The sequence below is a fragment of the Bradysia coprophila genome, unplaced genomic scaffold, assembly GCF_014529535.1.
Source record: "Bradysia coprophila strain Holo2 unplaced genomic scaffold, BU_Bcop_v1 contig_151, whole genome shotgun sequence".
Taxonomy (NCBI): Eukaryota; Metazoa; Arthropoda; class Insecta; order Diptera; family Sciaridae; genus Bradysia; species Bradysia coprophila.
The window spans coordinates 9,861,157-9,885,867 of record NW_023503423.1 but is presented as its reverse complement, the minus strand read 5'-3'; the positions used below and the strand labels follow the sequence as shown (position 1 = coordinate 9,885,867).

Here is a 24,711-nt window from a genome sequence, read left to right as displayed (position 1 = left end):
TCTGTGAAGCCTGGAGATCAGATTACCATGTTGACTCAACTTCTTATGTACGCTGAGCCCACCGTAAAAAATCGATAAATGTGACGTGGACCGAAAACGACGAAATTTTCAAAAATCGATCTGGCGGCAGCACAAAGTTTGAAAAAAAAAAATTCTTCCATAAAATGATCAGATGGACCAGCTGAGTGGATTTCCGGCTGAGCCTCAAAAGAACTAACACATTTTGTAAAACCGCTACACCCTAATATAACACTAACCTTTTGACTATCCCCTTTTGCTCCTAGCTCTCACTACCGAATTTATACAAGTTTATTTATAATAAAAGTGGCAGATGTTACGGAAATCACTGTAAATATGTCCTGGAAGAAATAGCTGAATCGTAAAGCCGAATTATCGGCCACTGTATGACACATCTTCCTTAGAATGAAACAGTAAACTTAATTTTAATAACCAATTTTTTGAATCAGTTGTTTACACTATCCTCTTCATCTGTCATTTGTGACGCATTTCTTTCTGTGTGTTGAAGCTGGAAGCGTAGTCACCCCCACCGATATCAGTTATTTTGTACGTGGATAAAGGGACTTGCATCACACTTGCATTGAAAATGGTTTTTGGGCGATTAAGTAATACTATAGAGTCATAATCTAGATGGATGCCTATTAACATTCAGAATTGAATAAAAAAACATAGCTAACGCCGACCCGTACGAACCACCTATTCGTATCAAAAGCCTTTAATGCAGAACTCTTCATTTCTCTTACTTCATTTTCTTCTCTACTGAAAAGCTTTTAGACAGCCCCGTACGAAGTCAACTTTCATAAATTCCTATTTAAACATCTATATACCGCTATATTTACCTATATTTTACTATAAATAAACATATCACAGATGAATATGCTATTATATAGCTCTATATGCCTGTATATAGCTCAATATAGCTGTATATAGATATATATAGATGTCCATATATAGAATGCCTGAAACACCTCACACACATAACCAATTACTTTTATGTTAACATAAACTTTCTAAGTACAATTTTTCCCACTTTGTATCACTTTGTACTAAAACCCAATATGGCCGCCGACAGCCATTTTGTTAGGAAACTGAAAGTAGTACTGACGCTTAACATTCGTTAATACCTTTCAAACAAAAAAAAATCATGAAATTCGGTCAAAATTTACTCGAAATATTGACAGAATACTCCACGTTCACTGCACGGCCGAGTGGCCGGATGAGATCTCACTCTAAGAGACCTAGCTTACGCTATGGTGAACCTAATTTCATAAACTTTTTTTTTTCCTGATTAAGACAATCAATACCTATCTAATAAAGCTAAAACAGACGAAATATGTTCAAATTCGGGCGCCCTAGAAGGAAAAACTGCTTGGCGCCCTGTATCTAGTTCACACCAAGGGGTCTAACTCACGAGTCGGTCATTCGGTTTCTATAAACTTTTTTTTCGTCGATCGGTATTGAAAATACCTTTCATTTGATATATCATTTACAAGTATTACGTTTGAATGTCCGGAGATATCTTCGAAAAACCCAAAAGCACTTATTGGGCCTCAGCTCAAGAGGGGTTGATCCAAAATCACCCATCTTCGAACTTATCCTCTCTTTTAATGTTACCAAATGAGAAAAAAAAAAATTTAGAATAGGTTTCCACTTACTCAGGGAGTCCAATTCGACGTGTTACAAACGTATGCGTAAACCTATAAGACCTCAGTACTTCGTACGGGTCTAAAAATCTTTTTGTATTAAATGGAGGAGGTTTATAAAATCGTCGCTACGGGATTTTCAAAATTTCATGCTAATAACACGTATTGATTATTCACCAATAGCAACAATAGCATTACCAAATTAAATAATAATTGTATTCTATCCTCTCAAAACCATGTTTCCATGTATTGACTGGTAATTAAAAGCCACAAAATTAATAGATAATCCTAAGCTCTACTAAAAGCCCATTTTGGTCCAAATGAATTATAAATTTTCACATGAAATTGTACGGCTCGTAAATCGGATGATGATAAAAAATAAACGATAAACTCTGGCTAACGTTTTCTCATATCGAAAGCAACATGTGTACGAACAAATTAAGTTAAAGGATTTTGCATGAAGCACTTGTTGAAACTTTAGGAGGCATCGGTGCTTTGCTGAAAAGCATACATTAGGGCGATTTTTAAATACTGAATTTTTGTTTACTTTTGATTATGTCTTTCCACCCGAATCCTTTTTCAAAGATGTACGACCGCAATAACGACCGTGAAGGTATTGGCTTTCAATAGAAAATAAATTTGGTGTAGCAGTTTGACCAGCTCTGAGAACAATGAGCAGTTTATGAAAATTTCGGTAAAATGCTCGCTTCTCTCAGAGCTGGTCAAACGACAACAACCAAAACTTATTTTTATTTAAAGCTAACACATTCGATGTCGTTATTGCGGTCGTACATTTTTCAAAAAGGATTCTGATCAAAAGAAATCATCAAAAATAAGATACGAAACACGCAAATGTAGGCTACAATTTTAGCTAAGTACCGGTGCCTCTTAAACAAAACGACCAACAGATGTAAATGATTATATTAACGTGCTCTATTTCATCATTTGTTTGGTAGAAAAAAAGCATCAGCAAACAGACTGATGTGATCTGATCATCTTCAATGTCGTTTTAAATACATCAACGTTAAAAAATATAAATAGAAATGAATAAACGAAATATTTAACGAAACTGAAGTGGGGTTAGGGATATAAATCGATTAAGAATTCTTATAGTATTGGGATCAGATGAGGAAAGTTGTGCACTAACCGTCACAAAAAGACATTTCCCAAATAAAAAATATTCGGTTCATGATCTCTTCTCAGATGAGAGCCGATTAAAAATTGCCGGTGGCTGTTCGAGATGTCGATGCTGACGGCCGCGACTAGGTCGATTAAATTATACCTGATAAGTGATTCTGCCTGCCTATTTGCAGGCAGGATCTCATTACATAAAATCCCAATCATGCTTGAGAGCCGACGAAAGTCATATCTTGTTAGGAAATTTTAATAATATCCGGAATCGACAGTTCGAATATTACAAACGATTGTGGACATTTGCCAGACTGAAAGTAAGAGTCTCAACAAAAAAATCCTAACTAGCCATGTTTATTGAAAATGCCTGAGTATTAATTCGCACGAGTTGCATACTTTATTCATGAGGAAATAGATAAATGGTAGAACTTCTCAGCTGATGATTTAGTTGCTAAAAAGTCTCGTAAAATAGAAATATGACATCTTTTCTGTGTTTTTTTTTAAATAGATAATAGAGCTGAAGCATCGTTCGTTTGATGCTGTAAGTCATAGTTACGTTTTTCTGAAAATTAGTTTTCAATAATGAAAAAAAAAACTTGAGAAAATCAGTCGGTCAAGCGACCTAACATATCGAGAAGGTGGGTCTCAGTATTTCGTACGGGATATAAAAGATAACTTGACACGAAATAAAAATGATGATCTACCTAGATACATAATACCTAGACTGGTATTTCGTACGATAAAATGGGTCCCCAACCCAAACATGAGTTTGTATAAGATGTACCTTTCGTACGATTTTAGGTAGAATGTTACACCAATCTATGTACGTGCTAACGATTTTATAGCTCAACTTGCCCACTTAATTGAGAGGGCAAACCGGCAAACATTTCGTATTTCATGTTGGGACCACATATTTTACGTAATTTTGCTCGCAATTTTCTCTCTATGTACAATTATACTCTTAAATATATATGATATACTGAAGAGCTTTGCTGTTTTTGCCATAAAGACTGAACCGTCATTCGTTGAATGCATTTTCTTTACAAATATAAATACTTAAAAGTAAATTTTACTTTAAAGAAATTTTTGAGTTACAATTCAACCTTTGTAAGTATACTTATACAGTACACTTGAAAATATAAGGCGCGTATCGTAAATATTTATATTTATAATACAAACAATACAACAGCGATGTTTTGTAAACTCCACATTACAAAACAATGGGATGGATTTCGAAACGCTAAGCTGAAAATTCATCGTACAAACAAAAAAGTACTTAGTATTATGAAAAACATCGAAAAACGAGAAATATTTTTTAAAATGAAAATATTTTGACGTGCACTTTAATTTTATAGTGTTTGGCATTTATAACAAAAAATAAAAAATCCATTTTTTAGATAAAACAAAGAGGAAGAAAACCTACAGCTAAAGAATTCATGGAAGCGCTCAAGAGAAAGGAAATGGAGTAAGCAAAAATTTATTATTCGATTCCTGTTTAAATCTCTGGCTGGGAATCATAGCTGACAAGATGAATATCCTGTCAATTTGCAAGTTTACAAACCGCCAAAAGACTAAATTGATTCTGACGAAAAGTAAACCGTCTTCCTTATCTCAATATCTTGGAAACCACACAGTTTTATACCTTTGGGCATAAATTACGGAATTTTTCTCGTACAGCCGAATTTTTTTTATAAAAATAATTTTGACAGACAGGCTTGTATGAAAATCCAACATAACAACGAAAAAAAATTTGAATTTTCATACAAAATTCAAATTTTTAACGGTTAAAAATTATTTTTATAAAAAAAATCAGCTGTAATTTAGGCCCTCAGCATGAAAAGTTGTATGCGCATCTGTTGTGGACGGTTTACTTTAGGCACTTTCGTTTGTCGCCCTCACTTCGCTTCGTTCGGGCTACAACAGATCAGATTTAATATAATAGTATTTTTGGTACCACGAAAGGAAATGACGATTTTTTCCGCATCAATCCATTGGAAAAAATCCATTTCCTGTCGAGCTATGAACAACGTTATGTGTATCGGACAACTGAAATAGACAAAACATACCAATGAAACATACACACCTCACATTCACCATATTTTTGATCAATCGTATTGTCATGGAAAAATTCATGTAATTCCTTCCACCAACGCATTCCAATAACAGGCACAAGAACATATTTTTTACCGGTCATTATTGGCCTCTTATTTTGTATGGAACGTCTGTAACGCAGTGGCCTATATACCAACATAAAAACTGAATTTATATGAGAATCTTGTACTTTAAATTCTATAAACACTATAAATCATAAAGGAAAGAAGTTTTTCCCGCAAGATATATCGGTCGGGAAAAACTGACATTTTTCAACGAAAAATCATGGCAAAATATGTCGTATTTCGGTTGTCCGGTGCACAAAATCGATTTTTTACCGTGCCATTCATTACGATGAAAAATCCATTATAAAAATGTCTTCGTCGAAAATAAGTCATTCGGTCTTACGGTTTTACGAATGTCCGTAAATTGTTAAAATGCTCATAACCTGATGTAAATGTAAAAAGAACAACTGACCAATCAAAAAATATCCCAAGCAGCCAGCAACTACGGTCCTCACCTTATATATTTGCTTTTGCTTTCGATGTTTTCTTAATTCAATTTTTTGTTTTTGTTTCAAGGATGTTCAAATACCGACAAAGTTTATTGCCGGTGGATCCGGACCATCAGAAGAATGTGTTATACGAACAATATTTCGAAAAATTTGCCACTGCATCCGTCTTTTTTACGGACGAAATGCGAAACAGAACTTTAACATTGCTCCATCACGTAAGCAATCGAATGTTGCATCATGTTGATTGCTATAACACTGTCACGTTTTTTAACTGAATATTTTGGATAGATTTCGGTTTTGAAAATTGAGACGTATCCATCTAATCGTTTGATGAAAGTTCTACCCAAAATTGATCGTCGGAAAGTCTATCTGCTAAAAGCTCACGATTTTATTCAAAAGGAACGGGTAAGTCATTTCTTGAAACGTTTTATTTGCTTACACATCGACAAGATTTATTTCATTATGGCAACGCGAAGTGTAAGACGAATATATTTGCACGATGTTGTTGAATGGAATTTAATTGACATTTTAATGCACTTTTCTCTTTTTTTTTGATTGTCTACCATACCCATTGGTTCCACAGATCCTATGGTCCCCAGAGCTACAGAGTGAGTGGTTGAGAAGTGATTGGGGCTGCGAGTGGGGGTAGGAAATATGGTAGCAATGCTGCAAGAATTTAGTTCCATGGGTGCAAGGGAAGCTGGCGGAGACCTTTAAATGACTATTTATTTTCGGAAGGCCGTGTAGGCTAATTGGCGCCAAGGCTGTAAAATTTGAGGAGGTCACGATTATTATACGAAAAGATGTGCTCCAATTTTCCAATTAGATTCTTCATTTGGGTCTTTTACCTTCTTTTCGACACCAATTTTGATTTTGTTCGATGTGTGACACGTTTAGGGCTACCCTCGTTTGGCCTTGCAAAATCTAACCTTTTTAGACCAGTCTACACTATGAGGGGCTATATAGCCGTGGGATCTATAGCAAACATATGAAGCCTCACTACCTAAAAGGCAGTAAAGCATAACTGTTGAATCTTCAACACCGCTAGCTACCAGCTAGCTTTTACTTTATGGCCTTTGCAGGTTACGGTTGAGAAGAAACACGTATTTTGGGCGTCTAGCCCTTTGTACTGTCGTATTTATTCTGCCTGATTTTTCACTAACAGAGTTTTCCTCAGAAAACTTGATCTGTTTTTTTGTTACAATAGTTCACTTGGATTCGGCGTTCCAACAATAACTAAAATCGTAAAAGTGTCAAAAGAATCTGTCTAATTAAAGGCATTTAGTGAAGTCAATGATTTTATCTTTTTCAGAAACGGTGGCCCAAGGTACATCCGGAACTAATGCTTTTGGATTTCTTGTTCGACCAATCCAATGAAATAAACAATGGTGAAGCGTTGACCATTATTGTGTCACTGATGGATTTACAGGAAGACTATAAGTACCTTGTCAAAAGAGCTTTTCTAAAATACATTCTTTCGTAAGCAAAAAGCAGGACGTAAGTCGCTTGACCAACCATCTGATCAATGTGCTTTTATCGAAATAGATCGGAAAGTGAACAAAAACGTTTTCAACTAGTACCCGAACCACCTGAATTTCCGCTTGTGACTATAAAAGGACCCGTTCCGTGGAAATGTAACATTCAATTGGCAAAGAATCGACTGCATGAAGTGTTGATGAATACACATCCAATGTTGCAGGCTATATCCATGCTCTGGGATCAATTGTAAGAAAACAGTTCTCCATATTTTAGATTTAGTTGAAAGAGTTCGTTCACAAATGACGTCACGCTATTTTACGGAAATGTCGAATCTCCCAATTACACAAATAGAGTCAAAATTGACGGAAGTTAGTCTCCTCTAGCTTGAAGTCATTAGTGAACGGCCCCAATAGTACATCACTGTCTAGCTTGAATGTTTGTTGTTTTGACGTGTGAGAGGTTTGTAATGCCAGCTGAAGCCGCCGATTAAATCCCACAAGTCAAAATAACAAGACAGTATAATGCTTTTTAAGCTTGCAGCCTTGAACGACGGTAATGAAGCATTTTCTAGCCGCAAGCATAAAAGCCTTTGGTATGCTTCGACCTTCGACTGATATATTTCCGTGAAGTCGTATAAACTGAATATACATTTAATTTAAATTAAATTTCACATTTTCACCTCGCATACTGTAGATACAACGATTTTGTGGTATTTGATACTACAAAGTGCTACCGAGATGAAATACCACCGCATTTTGATGTTTTAACAGAAATCATTCATAATTGCTGTATGGTTGCCAGAGATGTAAGTTTTCAATATCATTATGCTCTTTGACTCTTCGCTTTCATTAAATGTACTCTGAGAATTGAATAATGTAACGACCCGGAATTCTATGATGTAAGGCAAAAATAAACGAAAACTCATCGTTATATTTTGCGCTTTGATGAAATTAAAAATAAATGCAATGTGGTTTGAGTAAAATAATGTGAATGGAAATGTTTCAGATCTTTAAAAAAGACATTTTCATAGGAAATTATTTTCTGAATCTTTTTTTTTGTAATTGGTTGATAGAATTTCAGGATGCTTTATCCCAATAAATTCATTTTAACCTTCTATATACGACCAGTGATGAAACGATGAAATCTGCTACTTCTATAGTTTCAATTTACAATTCTTGGCGTTTCATACAAGATCTCATTGTCTTACATCTTTAGTTAGTAACGGATTGTTTTTGTCATTGCAAAAGTTTGGTCGATACTTCAAAGAGATGGAAAAAAGTTGTTCCGCGAAATAAAAAGTTGAAAAATCCAGGCGAAGTCGTGCCCAATAATCGCATGGAAACGGGATTTTTCAATTTTATATCCCTTTTTAGCCCCGTACGAAGTACTGGGGGCTTATAAGATTAATATGCCGTTTGTAACACGTCGAATTGGAAGCAGACAGTAAGGGCAAAGCATTTGGTTATGTTCATAGATGACGAATCCGCAATAAAAAAAATGTCCGTCCGTCCGTCCGTCCGTCCGTCCGTCCGTCCGTCCGTCCGTTCCGTCCGTGACCCCTCTAGCTAGAGTAAATCGCAACCTTTTTTCAAAATTCTTTTTTTCCCCGATTGGTATCGACAAAAGTAAGGTCAAGTTCGAAAATGGGCATGGTAGGGTCGGCCCTTCCAGAGCTAGGGCCCTATAGGTGTTTTTCAGTCTTTCGACGATATCTACCGAAATATGCACGCAATAGCTGCTTGTGATATATCAAATGAAAGGTATTGACGAGTAGAACAAAGTTGCTGAACATTGTTTTTGGGTAAGATGCAACGTGGGCTTGTTGGGAGGGCTCAAAGGTCGTTACTCGGCCCTAAGTGTTTTTTGCACATAAATCGAGTAAATCTCATCCGATTTTGCTAGTTTTAGTTTTTTATGGAAGGTAATTGAATACCGAAAAGAACGTGACGAAAAAAGTTTCAAATTAGGGCCCTTGGACTAAGGCCGCTACTCGGCCCTAAGTGTTTTTTGCACATAAATCGAGTAAATCTCATCCGATTTTGCTAGATTTAGTTTTTTATGGAGTCTAATTGAATACCGAATAGAATGATGGCGAAAAAAGTTTCAAATTTGGGCCCTTGGACTAAGGCCGCTACTCGGCCCTAAGTGTTTTTTGCACATAAATCGAGTAAATCTCATCCGATTTTGCTAGTTTTTGTTTCATTTGAGAGATAATTGAATGACGAATAGAATGATGGCAAAAAAAGTTTCAAATTTGGGCCCTTGGACTAAGGCCGCTACTCGGCCCTAAGTGTTTTTTGCACATAAATCGAGTAAATCTCATCCGATTTTGCTAGATTTAGTTTTTTATGGAGTCTAATTGAATACCGAAAAGAACGTGGCGAAAAAAGTTTCGAATTTGGGCTCTTGGACTAAGGCCGCTACTCGGCCCTAAGTGTTTTTTGCACATAAATCGAGTAAATCTCATCCGATTTTGCTAGTTTTTGTTTCATTTGAGAGATAATTGAATGACGAATAGAATGATGGCAAAAAAAGTTTCAAATTTGGGCCCTTGCACTAAGGCCGCTACTCGGCCCTAAGTGCTTTTTGCACATAAATCGAGTAAATCTCAACCGATTTTGCTTGTTTTTGTTTCATTTGAGAGGTAATTGAATACCCAATGGAAAGTTGGCAAAAAATTTTGGGTTTCTAAAATAATGTCGTAAATTGTTGGTTTTATTTGAAAGGTACTTCGTACGGGCTTTCGTAATTGCGCTATGCGCAATTTTAAAAATGAACAGTTTCAGTAAATTTGACAATGCGCAACTTGACTTGCATTTTGGTAACATACGCATTAGAGGGTTGTGGACGTATTAGGGTTCCGAGCTTATTAGGGCTACGGACGTATAATGGTTGCGGACAAAATTGGATTACGGGTTGTACGGGGCTAAGTCGCAGCAAACGCTCCGACTGTTCTGATGCCTTGTTTATAAGAGCCTATTGCAAAGAAGCACAATTTCTTTCGTTTTTTGGGTCTTGGTGCTCCAACGAGACTAGAATGTTAGCGCTCTCTCGCCCGAGGTGCCTTTGGGTATGTGAAACATGTCGTAATGTATTGTAATTTCAATGACTCGTCTTCAAACCACTTCAAACCCTTTTCTCCAGTATCACTGATAACTATTCTCTTGGAATGCCTTGTGCTTAAATTTACCGTATTCCGTTATCTTTGTTACATGGTTGTTGAAACAATGAGAACAATTTACCTATTGCCTATTTAACCATTTACGACGAATATTTTTCCAAGAAAATTTCGAATGAATTTCGGTTGTTTCTCAGCTGGTGCACTCATACAAACAAAACTGCTCATAAGCCTTCATACGGATAGACAACTACCCCACACATGTTTCTGTTACACCTATTTAAGTTTTGTTTGCATGAGTGGACCAGCTGAAAAACCGCCGAAGCAAAATCAAAATTTACCTGAAGCCCACTGTAATTTTTCGATAGATTCTAGTCAACGACTGGTTGCCTAGAGTAGCTGATCTGGTCGACGCAATGAGAAAATTCTGGCAAGATCTCGTACCACGAAATTCGTCGTATGGTGGCCGAGCCACAATCCTATTCAACTGTATTCATTCGCTAATGTCGCGGCAAATAATGGGTTTAATTGATCGTAGTTTACAATATCTACTGAAAACGATAGACGTGTACAAGGTAAGGAAAATGCATTTTATTGGAAAATGACAGCTTCAATTTGTGTAACACAAATCATTGCATAATGCAGGACGGAAATGCTGTAAAGGAATACAACATGTACGATCCGAAATTACAGCAACGACCATTTATGACATTAAATGTGTCTGTTGTGGGAAAATATCATGAAACTCTCGACGACTTAAAGGACAGAAATAATTCAATTTTATATAAAATCGATGAGAACGATCCGAATATATTGACAATGAATTCGGTTAGTGTGTTTTATTGTGCTCTTATTCTGACTTATATTTATATTGATTATTTGACGATATAAAATTGCGATACTTTCGAATGGAAGAGAAGAAGAAAGAACTGAAAGTCGAAGTTTATTTTGCGTAAGCCATAAATCTGTTTAATATTCCAGACAGCTACAATGAACCAAAATTCAGCATTTGTAATGAAAAACAACGGAAAGATGTACAGTGGGGATGAAGCGGAAAGTTTGAATGCCGTGCAAAAGATGTTTGTCGATCCGTTCTTGGAAAATTTACCGAATTTATTTGTCAGCTATTTTGTGAAAATTCTTAAAGTTGGATACAAAATACCACGACTGGAATATTATATGACCAACGGTAATTTATCAATTTCAATTCGGAATTTCGTTAAAGCAAAATACAAAACGTAACCATTCTTCCACTGCATTCACTCCCAAACAATCATTTTTATCTCCATTCCCTTTATAAATGATTGCCATTCCAGAAGTTGAACAACTCGGTTATTTGATGTATATCGACGAAAATCATGTGGATATGTTAAAACTATACGATGAAGTAAAAGAAATAGTGGCCGCAAATCAAACCGGACCGAAGTCGTATCTATATCCCATTTATAAGTATTACTTTCCGTTATTGAGCAATAAATTAAAGGAAATGACGGAAAATATATTTGTTCAAACTGAATTACCAGAGCTACCGGTAAGTAATTGAAATTGAAAAATTATTTTTATTTAACAATGGCGACATAGAAATCGGTAAAGACAGTTGGTATTTTTGCTAGTCTCTGTGTTGTATACATGCTATGTATGTCATTTTCTCAATAATGGAAATGAAAACACAGACCTCCATTTCCTCTAAAACGACAATAGATTTCGTTGAATGCTCGAAAAGTGATTTTCCACTCACTGAAAAATCAATTTTTGACGAACTTACAATTTTGATTGTGGTTTGGAGTGACCAGCTTCATTACAATACAATTTCCCTTTTGTTAATAAACATCATTTTACTTCAGATAAAACATCCAGTGTTTCGTGTTCACAGCACGAAAAGTGTTGGTAGAAGTGTTCATTACAAAGTATTATCGAAAAAAATCCCCCCTTTCTCTCTCTCTCTCTCTTATCTCTGACTGGTATTTTCGCACAAGAAATTATCGCAGAGACTGAAATAAATCGAAATTATTGTGCGAGGAATTATCACACTGATCGATGTGAATCACTCGTTAAATTATCGCGCAGGAATTATCACCCAGCTCGATGGAAACTGGCGCCCAGAGAATTGTCGCTCAGGAATTTTCACCCGGCTAAGCGACGGTACAATAAAAATTCTCGTATCTTGAGTTGAGTCATCATACTAAGATAGGAACTGTATATCGATTTAATTTCACTTACCTGATAAAAATATCTTTGTCTTCCACGGATGACAATTCAATTGAGGTGGGTGATAGTTCCCCATGCAATAATTTCAATTTGTTTCATATTTTTACGGTCTGGGTTTCATGTCGCTCTTGGTGGGTAAGAGGAGTACGAGTACGAGTTCTATACTTTCGCCCTTCTTAGCTGTTTATATTAACAAATTCTAGAAACAAAATTTTACCAAAAAAAAATTTGCGTCACAAAGTGGCAGATGATTCGGACGTATTAGGACGTATTCTTGCCTATTTAAAAAAAATTCTTAAAAGTACTTTCCTCAACATCTGCCACTTGTGACGCAAAATTTTTTTTGGTAAAATTTTGTTTCTAGAATTTCTTTGGTCAAATTTTTGCTGTTACAGTTTTTGCGTACAAGCGGAGAATGCGTCACCTCCAGCGATATCAGTTGTTTTGGAAGTATGCACAGGGACTTGCGTCACTTTTACTCTTTTGAGTGTTTTTGACTGATATCAGTTCTTTTGGAAGAATTAGTAGATTGAAAAATTTGATAAATTTGATAAATTTAAAAAATTTGATAAATTTGAAAATTTTGAAAATTTTTGAAAAGTTTTGTCAATTTTTGAAATTTTTGAAAAATTTTGAAAATTTTGAAAATTATTTAAAATTTTTAAATTATTTTAAAATTTTGAAAAAAATTTTAAAATTAAAAAAAAAATTAAAATTTTAGCTATATTCTAACTATATAGGTCAATATAGCTATATATGGGTCAATATAGCTATATACTAACTATATATAGGTCAATATAGCTATATATAGGTCAATATAGTCACCTACTAACTATATATAGGTAAATATAGCTATATATAGGTCAATATAGCTATATATAGGTCAACATAGCTATATATAGGTCAACATAGCTATATATAGGTCAACATAGCTATATATAGGTCAACATAGCTATATATATATGTCAACATAGCTATATATAGGTCAACATAGCTATATATAGGTCAACATAGCTATATATAGGTAAATATAGCTATATATATGTCAACATAGCTATATATATGTCAACATAGCTATATATAGGTAAATATAGCTATATATAGGTCAATATAGCTATATATAGGTCAACATAGCTATATATAGGTCAACATAGCTATATATAGGTCAACATAGCTATATATAGGTCAACAGAGCTATATATAGGTAAATATAGCTATATATAGGTCAATATAGATATATATAGGTCAATATAGCTATATATAGGTCAACATAGCTATATATAGGTCAACATAGCTATATATAGGTCAACATAGCTATATATAGGTCAACATAGCTATATATAGGTAAATATAGCTATATATATGTCAACATAGCTATATATAGGTAAATATAGTTATATATAGGTCAATATAGCTATATATATGTCAATATAGCTATATATAGGTCAATATAGCTATATATAGGTCAATATAGCTATATATATGTCAATATAACTGTATATACGTCCCGTTGCCCAACATACACCAAAAGTGATCAAATTTTTCCCGCTACCCAACATACACCAAAAGTGACCAAATTTTTCCCGCTGCCCAACATTCACCGAAAGTGACCAAATTTTTCCCGCTGCCCAACATTCACCGAAAGTGACCAAATTTTTCCCGCTGCCCAACATTCACCGAAAGTGACCAAATTTTTCCCGCTGCCCAACATTCACCGAAAGTGACCAAATTTTTCCCGCTGCCCAACATACACCAAAAGTGACCAAATTTTTCCCGCTGCCCAACATACACCAAAAGTGATCAAATTTTTCCCGCTGCCCAACATTCACCGAAAGTGACCAAATTTTTCCCGCTGCCCAACATACACCAAAAGTGACCAAATTTTTCCCGCTGCCCAACATACACCGAAATTGACTAAATTTTTCCAGCTGCCCAACCATACCACACAATTTCCAACAAGAAACACATCCCAAAACAACACACATGGCCATCAATTTCATGTGCCAAAATATACAAAACGCACACACGCATATACAAATTGGCTTTTATATGGCATTTGTATGGAGACTTTGGGGAGCTCCAGCTCCCAAGATATGGGTTTTTTCCAACTTTTGAAAATTCCATTCTTATTTTTGGGCCATTATTAGCCTATAACCAAAATTTCAGGAAAATCTATAGAAACGTTTAGGAGTTCCTGGATCCTGGAACTAACTAACTAACTAACTAACGTAGGCGATTTCAGTTATCTGAAAATTCGAAATTTTGCTTATTTTCATACAAACATCAATATTTCGAAGTTCAATATCTCGGCCAATTTTGAAGCTGTAGTAACGTGTGATAGCTCGTTGAGCTCGTATTGATGCCTAGATTCCAAATATCTAAGTTTGGGGGTCGTTGGAGTTAAGGGGGAGAAGTAAAAAAGTTGCTGTATATATGCTCCGCCGTCCTCAAAAAAATTTTGTTAAAACATTTTTGGTAGTGGACTTGCGTCACGCCCGCTAACTAACGTGCGGGCATGATAAAAACAAAGTTCTGTCAGCGCTGTTGTATATCACTGTACTTACAGATAACTACACTGTAACCATTCATTCAACCCGTATAAAATGTAACTGTTTACATCGAGATTTTCCGCTAATTTTTGTTTTCCTCTTCCAGTTTGTTTAACTTTTTCTCATTATTTCAGACATTCATTGCATTCATGGAAAAATTGAATGGAATTGTTGAGGAATGCTTCTACTTACGCGATTTTGTAAAATTTAATTTATTCATGCTGGATTGCCGTCGTGTGAATCGAGTCTTGATAACGTTACTCCGGGAGATACAAGATCTCGTCACCGATTACTTTAAGGCATTGAATCAGAAGGAGAATCGAAGGTATGTGAGTGTTTGACTAACTATGAACGCATTAACTTAGAATGGACGGAATCCTGACATTTTCCTAAACCCAAAATGTCAACCCTTCCAAGGGAATGCCCTATGATATGTTACTTTTGATACTTTTATATATCGAAAAAGGTGTTTGAATGCACTCAGTGGCGTAATGGTTGATACGTCTACGAGTAGACATATAAAAAACCGATTGTGAGATTAGTAAAATCCGTCCTATTAGTTATGTTCATAGTTCCTAGTACATAGATTGCACCACTGACACAAAAAAATATTTCGGTGAGGAAGGGATCTCAAAGTAGAAGCGTAAGCAGAGAGATGCGGGAAATGAATAGATTTAATAGTGAATTGGGCTTCTAGTTGTGTCTTTCTAGATAAATGCAGCGTCGCTGAGCGAATTTTACTTATTTCTTTCGTTGGTTGATACTGATGTGGAAGTGTGAATGAATTCTGGAATTTTTCTTTGCGTTTAAAAATAGCGGCGAAAGGATTTTTTCATTGAGCAAATTTTAATCTTTTTAGCGCTTTTCATAGCCTTGTAGCTTGTAGCTTAAACGAAAAGGCAAAAAAGTGACCAGTTTTAGGATTTGACGAGCTCGTTACACGTCTAATTCATACAGACATTAATATTTTTTTATTATTTCGAAATAGGTGGTTTAAAAAACAATCCAGCAATTCTCCGTCAAACTTTTTAACCTCAACCTCATGTGATTTCGCAAATAATCACTAGAAACCAAATAGAAAAAAGAGAGAACCCAAATTCCAAATGATATATATTCATTTCCCGCAGCTCCCTCAGCGAAACTATTTAACGCAGGAACTTAGAATGGGTTAAATCCTGACATTTTCCTAAACCCCAAATGTCGGCCCTTCCAAGGGAACGCGTAAATTAATGATCGAGCTCCTAATGCGGTTTTGTTAAAGCAGATTATATTGTTCGAACCGTTTAAGTATACGTGCTTATATTCCACTCACCTTCCGTGTTACGACGTCGCGTAAATTCCACGCGGAAGTTCAACTTGAAGAGAGTGAGAATATTCATAATTTTCCAATGAAGGCATTGTTCAATCTTTCTTTGAAGTTTGTATTAAATTTTCTTGTATGTTTTACAATTTACAGATGAAATAAAAAGCCGTAGGGACTGCACAGTCATTTACTATGATTCTTTTGATATCAGAGTTGTTCAAGTTTTTTTATCCTACTGTTTAATTAAAACTGTACAACACATCGACGACTACAAATATCAAAGCGCGTATACGGAAATCATATCAATGGTACAATAATAGTTCAGTATTTCAATTAAAACAGTCAGCTTATTCTAAGTATTTTCAAACTCAATCGTATCGCATAGCGCAAAAAACAAAGCCTTCAGCAAATAATAATCGTCCACGAATAAATTGATGGCTTACAATGTTACAATACATGATTGGAATTCCCATGAAAAATAAATAAAATCTCTAATTTCCAAAGCAAAAACAAAAAAAATAATGGAAGGCGATATGCACTTGTTATAAACAGTATGCATGCTACATGCGTCGAAAACCATATTTTTCAAGTTTCAAGCACTACTTTTGATGCCCTCAAAATGAGGGAGTTTTGAGATGTTTCTCTGGTTTTCGGCCCCTTACATCAAAATTTTTTTGAGTGCCTGTTTTGGACGATTGATTTTAAGCATTTTCGCATGCACAACTCGTGACATTGCCTGAAGTAAATCGTCCAAATCTGATACACAAATAACTATTACATAACTCGTGATAAAAATACGTAAAGTCTCGTTTTTGTGTGTTTGTGTGCCTCGGATCAACAAAATTGACGCGAAAACTGTACTTTTCAACTTTTTATCCCTTGTTATGTAAATAACTATTACTTTACTAGGGAGGTAATATGGTAATATGGCTCTACTTGGATTTTACATTTCTGAGGAGTGCGTGAAACATGAAAAGTACGGTTTTCGACGCATGTAACATGTAAATAAAAATTAATTCATTAGTTTTCCATCTCTTTGTCCCAATGTAAAGGATCTGCGATGAATTCGAAGAAATGTCTATAGTTGCTGGTGAACGGCCGACGGAAACGGAAGAAGTAGTTGAATTACAAAATTACATTACAATCTGTCGTGAAGAGAAAGTATACAATCTAACTGGCGATATTCAAAAAGCTGCCGAAAGGGTTTTATTTCTATTACATTATGCTGTACTGAGTGGTAAGTGATGAAGTAAAGTTTGATGGATTTTATGTTGAATTTTCCATTCGAAAGTTTCCTTTTTAAAGTTTCGTAAAGTTTTCAATGAGTGAATGTTTTGTTTTTTTTTTGCTTCTTTAGCTATTTTGTTGAATGAAACGCACTGGAGCGTTAACACATTTTTAATGGTTTTTCATTAGCATTCGTTATTTGGTCGTGAGATTTGTTAGAATATCTGCCTCTACTTCTATCCAGGCCGGCTTTCAGGGATTGAATAACATTTTATTCAAAAATTTATGTTCGGTTAGCTTCTCTTTTTTTTTGTTTAAAGGTAATTTATGAGTTCAGTTGGATTACTTGTGAATCACTTAAATAAATTGCTATTAAACGGTTCCTATTAGCCACACTTTGGGTAACTGTTTGATTATAAACCTTCGAGATAAATATTTAAATTGAAATTGCTGTGCTGTACGTGTACATAAATTGTATGTTTACGGCAGTAATAACTGTTAAAAAAAAGGTTGTCTTAGCGCGTGGTAATGACAGTAGTGTCACTGATGCCATTGAATCCTTTGCTTTTCTAAAAACGTGAAGTAAAATAGTAGTTTTTTGCGTTCTGTTCATGAGAACATGAGAATGTGCCTAAAATCAACTGTCTCTTGTGAAACAGCAATACATAGTTTGTAGGGAATCCAACTGGCATTTTCGAAAACACAATTGAAATCGCCGGCCAATAATTTCGATGTTTTCAATGTGTAGTTGCATACCTAGACTTCGACTTGTACTTGCAAAATTTACACTTGTTGGTGCTGCACCTAGCATATTTACTGGACTATTCAACTCTCCAGCGCCCTTTTTTTACCGGCAAAATTAGACAAGTTTTTATGTGGTTATTTTTCCTGTATCCTTTTTCCTGTATCCTCCAGCGCCCTGGCTCATGGTATTGGTCTCTTTGAAGATACGGCACTGGCCAAAATGACAGTTCCCAAAGTTTGTTTCTTAAAGCCAGCCTTTGTGAGTTCGTCTAGTCTAATTACAAATTGCTCACTTAAGCAATGATTTACCTTCGCATTACCTAATGTAATCTACTACTTCATACGGTTAACATTCTAAAGTTTTATGTTTCCCTCAACTATGACATGTTTTGTTAACCAAATAAACGTAAATAGGGACGTTTCACTCACGCGTGCAGGCAGCTAGGAAGCATATAACGAATGCAATTATCTGTTTACTCCTTCAGACCTATAAACCGAGCCCGATTTCAAGACATTTTACCTGATTTGTAACATATCTACCGTTTGCTATATGATACACATTAGCCATAGCTAATCGTTTCCGAAACCGAAATCATTTCGAAAACGATTTGGTATGTCGGACGAGGATTCTTTGTCCCCAAAAGGCAATTGATGAACGGTTTTTAGCACTATCTCGTCCTAACTAGGCAGATAATGGTTGGGCTTCCGAAGGTCGATGAAGTGTAATTTCTTTTCAGAAATCTCTTTTACAAGGCCTGAGGTGCATGTACGCTTATTGATTAGATTATGTCACGTAGTTATAGTGCAACAAAGGCTCGATTCTACTGCTGTTCCATCAATTTCAAGAGTTTTCCATAGTTAGTTTACCTAGGGGAAAATTCCATCAAGAGCCAAGTTTTGCGGACAAAGCGAAGCGTCACAGAGAAATTTTGATACCACTGCCTTCGACATCACACTAAGCATCAACAAAATGCTATTTTTTCTCAAGGTATTCTAAAAGGAGAAAATCAGTTTAATCACACAAATCAGACAAGTGTGGCAGCATGATAGATGCACTTTTATATGTGCGGTGTGATTAACCTTAATTGCTCCACTCAATATGCCTTGTTAAAATATTGATGTAATTGGAAATTTCTTCTTTCTCGACTTTCTATCCATGGGAAGAAAATAGAAATTTTCTTACACGAATTGTCATCAAGCAAAACGTCAAAATTTTGTCAAGACATTGTCCGCCCAGTAAACAAATAACTATTTTTATCAAAATTGACCAAATTTTCTTATGCTGAAAACAGACGAAGCATTGAGAACAGAACAACTAAATATTTGATGGACACAGATTCTCAATGCTTCGTCTCTTCTCATTACAAATTTGTGATAATTTTTTACCAGTTGGTTTACCAGTAGGGTGTCGAAAAATCCGCAAGATAGTGTGACGTGATTTGTGCAACAGGCCATAAGTATTCGGTACAAGTTCAGTCTAATGCGAGTCTATCGCCATGTTCTCGCTAAATAATGAAAACAGTAACGAAAAGTCTGCAATGTGTCTTCTGACTACGACCAACAAAATGAATTTTCAGGGAAAATCTTGGGATGATAAATTAATATTTTTTGTTGTTGTAATATCCGACCAATGCAGCATAAACTTTAAACCCAATTTTATTTGCGCCAAATTTATATGCGGTATACATCAAACCATTTATCTTATATCGGAATATTTCGACTATATCCGAAAATTTACCACCTCAAAGCTAATAATTTTCTTTTTCTTCTCAACAATTTCCATCTAACCGAATCTACCTCCGCACCGTTTCCGCCGTTGAAATAAACCTTTAACAATACACAGAGGATGATATTTATCTAAACTCACGTACATTTCTATGGCCAAATGAATTGGAGCAGGTATTGGAATTGAGTGGTTATAGATTGGGAGTGGTTAGAGAGAATTTGGAAGTGGCTTTGAAGTAAGTTGAAACCGCTTTCATTACCGTTAAATGTTTTATGTGTTGAAGAGCAAACGAATTTGCAATTTTACATTATGTAGCACATCGCAAAAAAATCCTAATTTAAATTATTAGCACAATTTTCACCTCACTTTCGATTATTTATTCTAACAACAGGGATAAGCGAGCGGCATTCGAAGAATATCTGCTCAGTGAAAAAACGAAAATGGAAGCGTTCCGTATCAAAGAGACTAAAGAGTTTATGTCGGTCGATGAGATGAAAGATAAATGCGATGCGACGGAGAAAATAATGACTGTGTTAGAGGTACAAATTTAGCATCAATTTATTAGTTGCAAAAAAACGATGATGAACCATTAATTTTGATGAGTAAATTGATTTATTATGATCGATGTTGATTAGGTCAGCAATTTATGATGGGCAAAAAAAAATTAAAATTTATTTGAACGAAATTGAATTGATAAACATTCGTTCGATTAATGTAATATAACGTGCTATTTGAAAAATGAGAGTCACTGGCTGAGGTTAAACAAAGATTTACTTGCTTCATCAAATATTAGTGGAGTACCCGGCTTTGCTCGGCTTTAATGGCAAAATATTTAAAATATTTTCGCGCGTCAAATTTTTTTCCCGAGTGGAAAATGTTTTCCTTGCGCCTTGCCAAACATAAAGTCTCCCAGAAAACATTTTCACGTGCCAAAAATTGTCACACTTTACAAAAATGTTTCTCCGTACAGAGAACGCATCGACGAAGTAAATGAGGAAAAAAACGTGCGTCAAATAACGCATGAAACTGAAACATTAATCTCAACTTTTCCTCAGTAGTAGGTATGCCAAGTTTAACTTCAAGTATATAAACAAACAAACCAACAAACATCAAACTTTATGTTACAGATAGATGGAATGTGGAGTTTTCTTTGTCGGATTTGAAGGTTTTTCTCTCAATTTGAGGATTTACTTCAAAGAATATTTTGTTTTTACCCCGTACGAAGTAGTATACTCGAATACTCGAATAAGAAGATACTAAAATTGTCGATGTTTAAAAAATATCAAAGACACGATTCTTCGTAGACTAGTGCCCGACTTCACCCTAGGCTCTCATAAGACCACGGTGTGAATTTTATGCCATATTATTGCATCATCCAACTTTAAACTTTTATTTTTGATCCCTCGAAGACCCCAACGAGGATGGCCTAAACTGAAAGTCGTAGAACGAATGTTTTTCGTAACATCGGGTAATTGCACTGGTTTGAAACCGTGGCCTTTTGAAATACTCAAAGTAATGTGGGGTCCACAGAGCTGCTTCTCCATCTCTTTCGTTGATCTGACATCCCCATGTAGAATATTAAACATAAAGGGACATGTTGGTATTCTGAGAACAGGTGGACTGTTCCATAGACCGTAGTTACTTCTTTTGATTTCTATTTCACTATCAACCTTCCGATCCGTGCCAGAACTACCTCTATTTAACATTTTGTTTCAATTGTAATGACTCATTTCAGAACTGTACCAAGGAGGCAAAGTCTATTAACAAAGACGAAACGTTGCTGCAAATTTTCGTGACTCCATTTCCGATATTGGCTGAAATGATTGACAAAATGACTCCGATTGAGACACTATGGCAAACGGCCTATCAATTCGAGAAATGTTACGAAGTCTGGTATGGTGATGACGATCCTATACTCTTCCATTGGTAGAGTATATTGTTGCATAAATATTTCTGCATTTATCAGGTACTATGGTTCATTTGAGGATCTGAACGGCGATCTTATACGAGAACAAGTAGATGCCATGTCCAAGGCGATTCGAAAATTGATCAAAACACTTGGTGGAAACATGCAAGCGAAAAGGATTGCCGATCAAGTTCGCTTAAAAATTGACAAATTCAAAGTTATCCTTCCGATACTGGATTCAATTTGTCGTGAAGGCATGACTGACCGTCACTGGGGTATGATTTCCGATGAATTAGGCCAGCCCTGCAACCCACTATTATATCCAACACTATGTCATATGATGGACATTGATATCGGTCGCATTGCCACACGGTTGGAACAAATATCTAATGCTGCCGGTAACGAGTTCGAATTGAATTTACAATTGAGTAACATGAAGGCCGAATGGAAAGAAGTTTCGTTTGAATTAATGAACTACAGGTAGAACAATGTCTGTAGCATGGAATGTATGAATCACTCAGTTACCACTAAATTAGGGACTCGGACACTCATATTCTGGCTGCACTCGACGACATCCAAGCGTTGCTTGACGATCACATCTTGAAGTCGCAATCAATGCGAAGCTCACCGTTTATAAGCGCGTTGGGTGAGAAAGCGACCAACTGGGAAAATAAGTTAATTTCTATGCAAGATATCATGGATGTCTGGATGTCGGTGCAATCGACATGGATGTATTTGGAGCCCATATTCAGTTCGGAAGATATAATGAAACAAATGCCGGTAGAGGGTAGAAATTTCAAATCCGTAAGTGCGACACTTTGTTCCGGTAGATGTCCCCGTAAACTCGGCGCCACTGAGATTGTGACGTTACACTGTCCTTTGATAATTTTTTGCCTTTTCGAAAAATTTAAGAAAATTGAGAAAATTTTAGGAAAATCATGGAATTTTTCTGGGAAATTTCTTGATGAATTTGATAAAAGAAAATTTAGAAGAATCGATGGCATCTAAAAACTTAAATTGTTTTCACCAGTTTTCTTGATTTTTTCTATTCCAAGAAAATTCATGAAAATTCAAAAAAATTGAAGAAAATTAATAAATCAACGGCAGGCAGTCAGTGTCTTCTTTTCCATATGGGCAAAAAGGGAAATCGCCATTGATACAGACATTTAACGCCTGAGTCTAAAAATAAGTTTTTTTTTTCGACTCGCAGTAACATACACATTTGAAGCCCATTTAAAAATTGCCCTAATTGCTTAAAGACGGCATTGCAGCCGGTACATGAAAACATTGTCTCCATAATATTTTCATCAAACAGGTCGACAGAATATGGAGAAAAATAATGGCCAGTACGGCTCAGGATCGACGGGTTATCCAAGCAACCGATTATCCAAAAATGTTACAACAACTACGTCAGTCCCACACAGACTTGGAAGGCGTACAGAAAGGACTGAATACTTATCTGGAAAAGAAGCGACTCTATTTCGCCCGATTCTTTTTCCTATCGAACGACGAATTGTTGGAAATTCTATCGGAAACAAAGGACGCAAAACGAGTACAGCCACACTTAAAGAAATGCTTCGAGGGGGTAAGTTTTTATTGCTTTGAAATTGCTCCACTACAAAATTTATACAAATCATAATAATCTTGCTGAGCTCTTCTCAAATTTTTTGGATATGGATTGTGTTTTTCTGCCGCTTTTAAATTCCCATTTTCATCCTAATTAAAATTCATTACGAAGATTATAAATATGTCAAAAATTCACAAGAAATTTAATTTTAATATACCCACCGCACCCCCAAAGAAACAAAAACCATTTAAATGCTGATAATATTATGAGCTATGCTATTTTAATTTGGATCCATTTCGCATAAGACAACGATATTAACATTAATTAAAAAAAAAAAATCGTGGCTATACGCTAATACCGCAACAATTATACCCCCAAAAGCATTACATTCCTCTATACTCTCTCATTCCCCCATTCCACCCATCTCTCCAACCGAAAAGTATTTTTCATCGCAGGAAATATAAAAATAAGATATTTTCTTGGTCTCTCTTTTGTTCGTTATACAAAACGAAAATTTTGAACATTAAATGTAAATATTCGCTTAATATTTTCGTCTCCATTTCAAGGCAACAAGCATAAAGCAAATTAATTCTTTGTCATTTAATGAAAATGAACGAAAAGTTTTTTTTTTCTTCCTGTAAACGAAAAATGTCTGTAGCCTCGCTCCTTCCAAATTACATTGTCCACTATTGTAAAGCGTGATACACCGGTATCGGTGTTTAAATGGATTCCGGGTAAAATCGATTTATGTTAAAGTGAAAATTTTCAGTACGGGCAATCTCGCATTTCACGTCAACAACCAATACAAAATTTGCATTCCGATTTAAAATAGCAAGTGAAAAATGCTGGAAAATTCTGGAAAATATATTAAAATGATTAATTTTCATCGTCATATTCTGCTGTTCAATTTAAATTTACGTTTTTAATAAAACAACCAATCCGACAAACAGCAATAGGGTAATGAATTTGTTTCTCATTATTCGTTTGTCGAGCGAGTCGCGTATTGGTACATTATAGAGTGGCAAAACGATAACCTATTGTTCCATCTCGGGGTCTGCTGTCAGATTCTTTTGTATTATCGATGACAGCAGACCCCGAGTTGACTTTCCATCTCGCTCTACTTAAACACTCTATACCAACTGAAAACCAGTGCTTCCACCTGCGTAATAAACACATACAACCTTAATCTATTAATAGAAAAATAAAATATTTTCAATGGATTTTCATTGTTTTTCAGTTGCACATAAATTTAATTAGTCATTGAGTGGATGAAACTGGTGTGGGTGCATAAAAGCCCAACCTAAATCTGAGGGATTCTCTTGAAAAAAACAGCCGACCGAAATCGGATGCATTTTCCAGTGGAATTTTTTATATGTGTCACCTTTCTGGACATTTCTTTACAAAATTCTTCAAAGCTTGTATGGCTGAGGTGATCAAAATCGAAAACATGCACTTTACAGAAGTTTCTCCAGTTACACGATCCATTC

At 35.5% G+C, this 24,711-nt stretch overlaps 1 protein-coding gene across 1 annotated transcript in view; it reads left to right on the top strand.

Annotated features, from left to right (window-relative positions):
- LOC119075005 (dynein heavy chain 3, axonemal) overlaps positions 1–24,711 on the top strand; it is a 71,945-nt gene that overhangs the window by 3,359 nt on the left and 43,875 nt on the right. The window contains exons 6-23 of the mRNA XM_037181408.1: positions 4,190–4,257; positions 5,465–5,612; positions 5,686–5,802; positions 6,710–6,876; positions 6,943–7,122; positions 7,570–7,681; positions 10,363–10,569; positions 10,640–10,822; positions 10,976–11,183; positions 11,311–11,525; positions 14,886–15,076; positions 17,107–17,291; positions 19,869–19,986; positions 20,143–20,290; positions 21,487–21,644; positions 21,718–22,137; positions 22,194–22,461; positions 22,973–23,242. Coding sequence (XP_037037303.1) covers positions 4,190–4,257; positions 5,465–5,612; positions 5,686–5,802; positions 6,710–6,876; positions 6,943–7,122; positions 7,570–7,681; positions 10,363–10,569; positions 10,640–10,822; positions 10,976–11,183; positions 11,311–11,525; positions 14,886–15,076; positions 17,107–17,291; positions 19,869–19,986; positions 20,143–20,290; positions 21,487–21,644; positions 21,718–22,137; positions 22,194–22,461; positions 22,973–23,242 — 3,363 coding nt within the window. The remainder of the gene's footprint in view (positions 1–4,189; positions 4,258–5,464; positions 5,613–5,685; positions 5,803–6,709; positions 6,877–6,942; positions 7,123–7,569; positions 7,682–10,362; positions 10,570–10,639; positions 10,823–10,975; positions 11,184–11,310; positions 11,526–14,885; positions 15,077–17,106; positions 17,292–19,868; positions 19,987–20,142; positions 20,291–21,486; positions 21,645–21,717; positions 22,138–22,193; positions 22,462–22,972; positions 23,243–24,711) is intronic.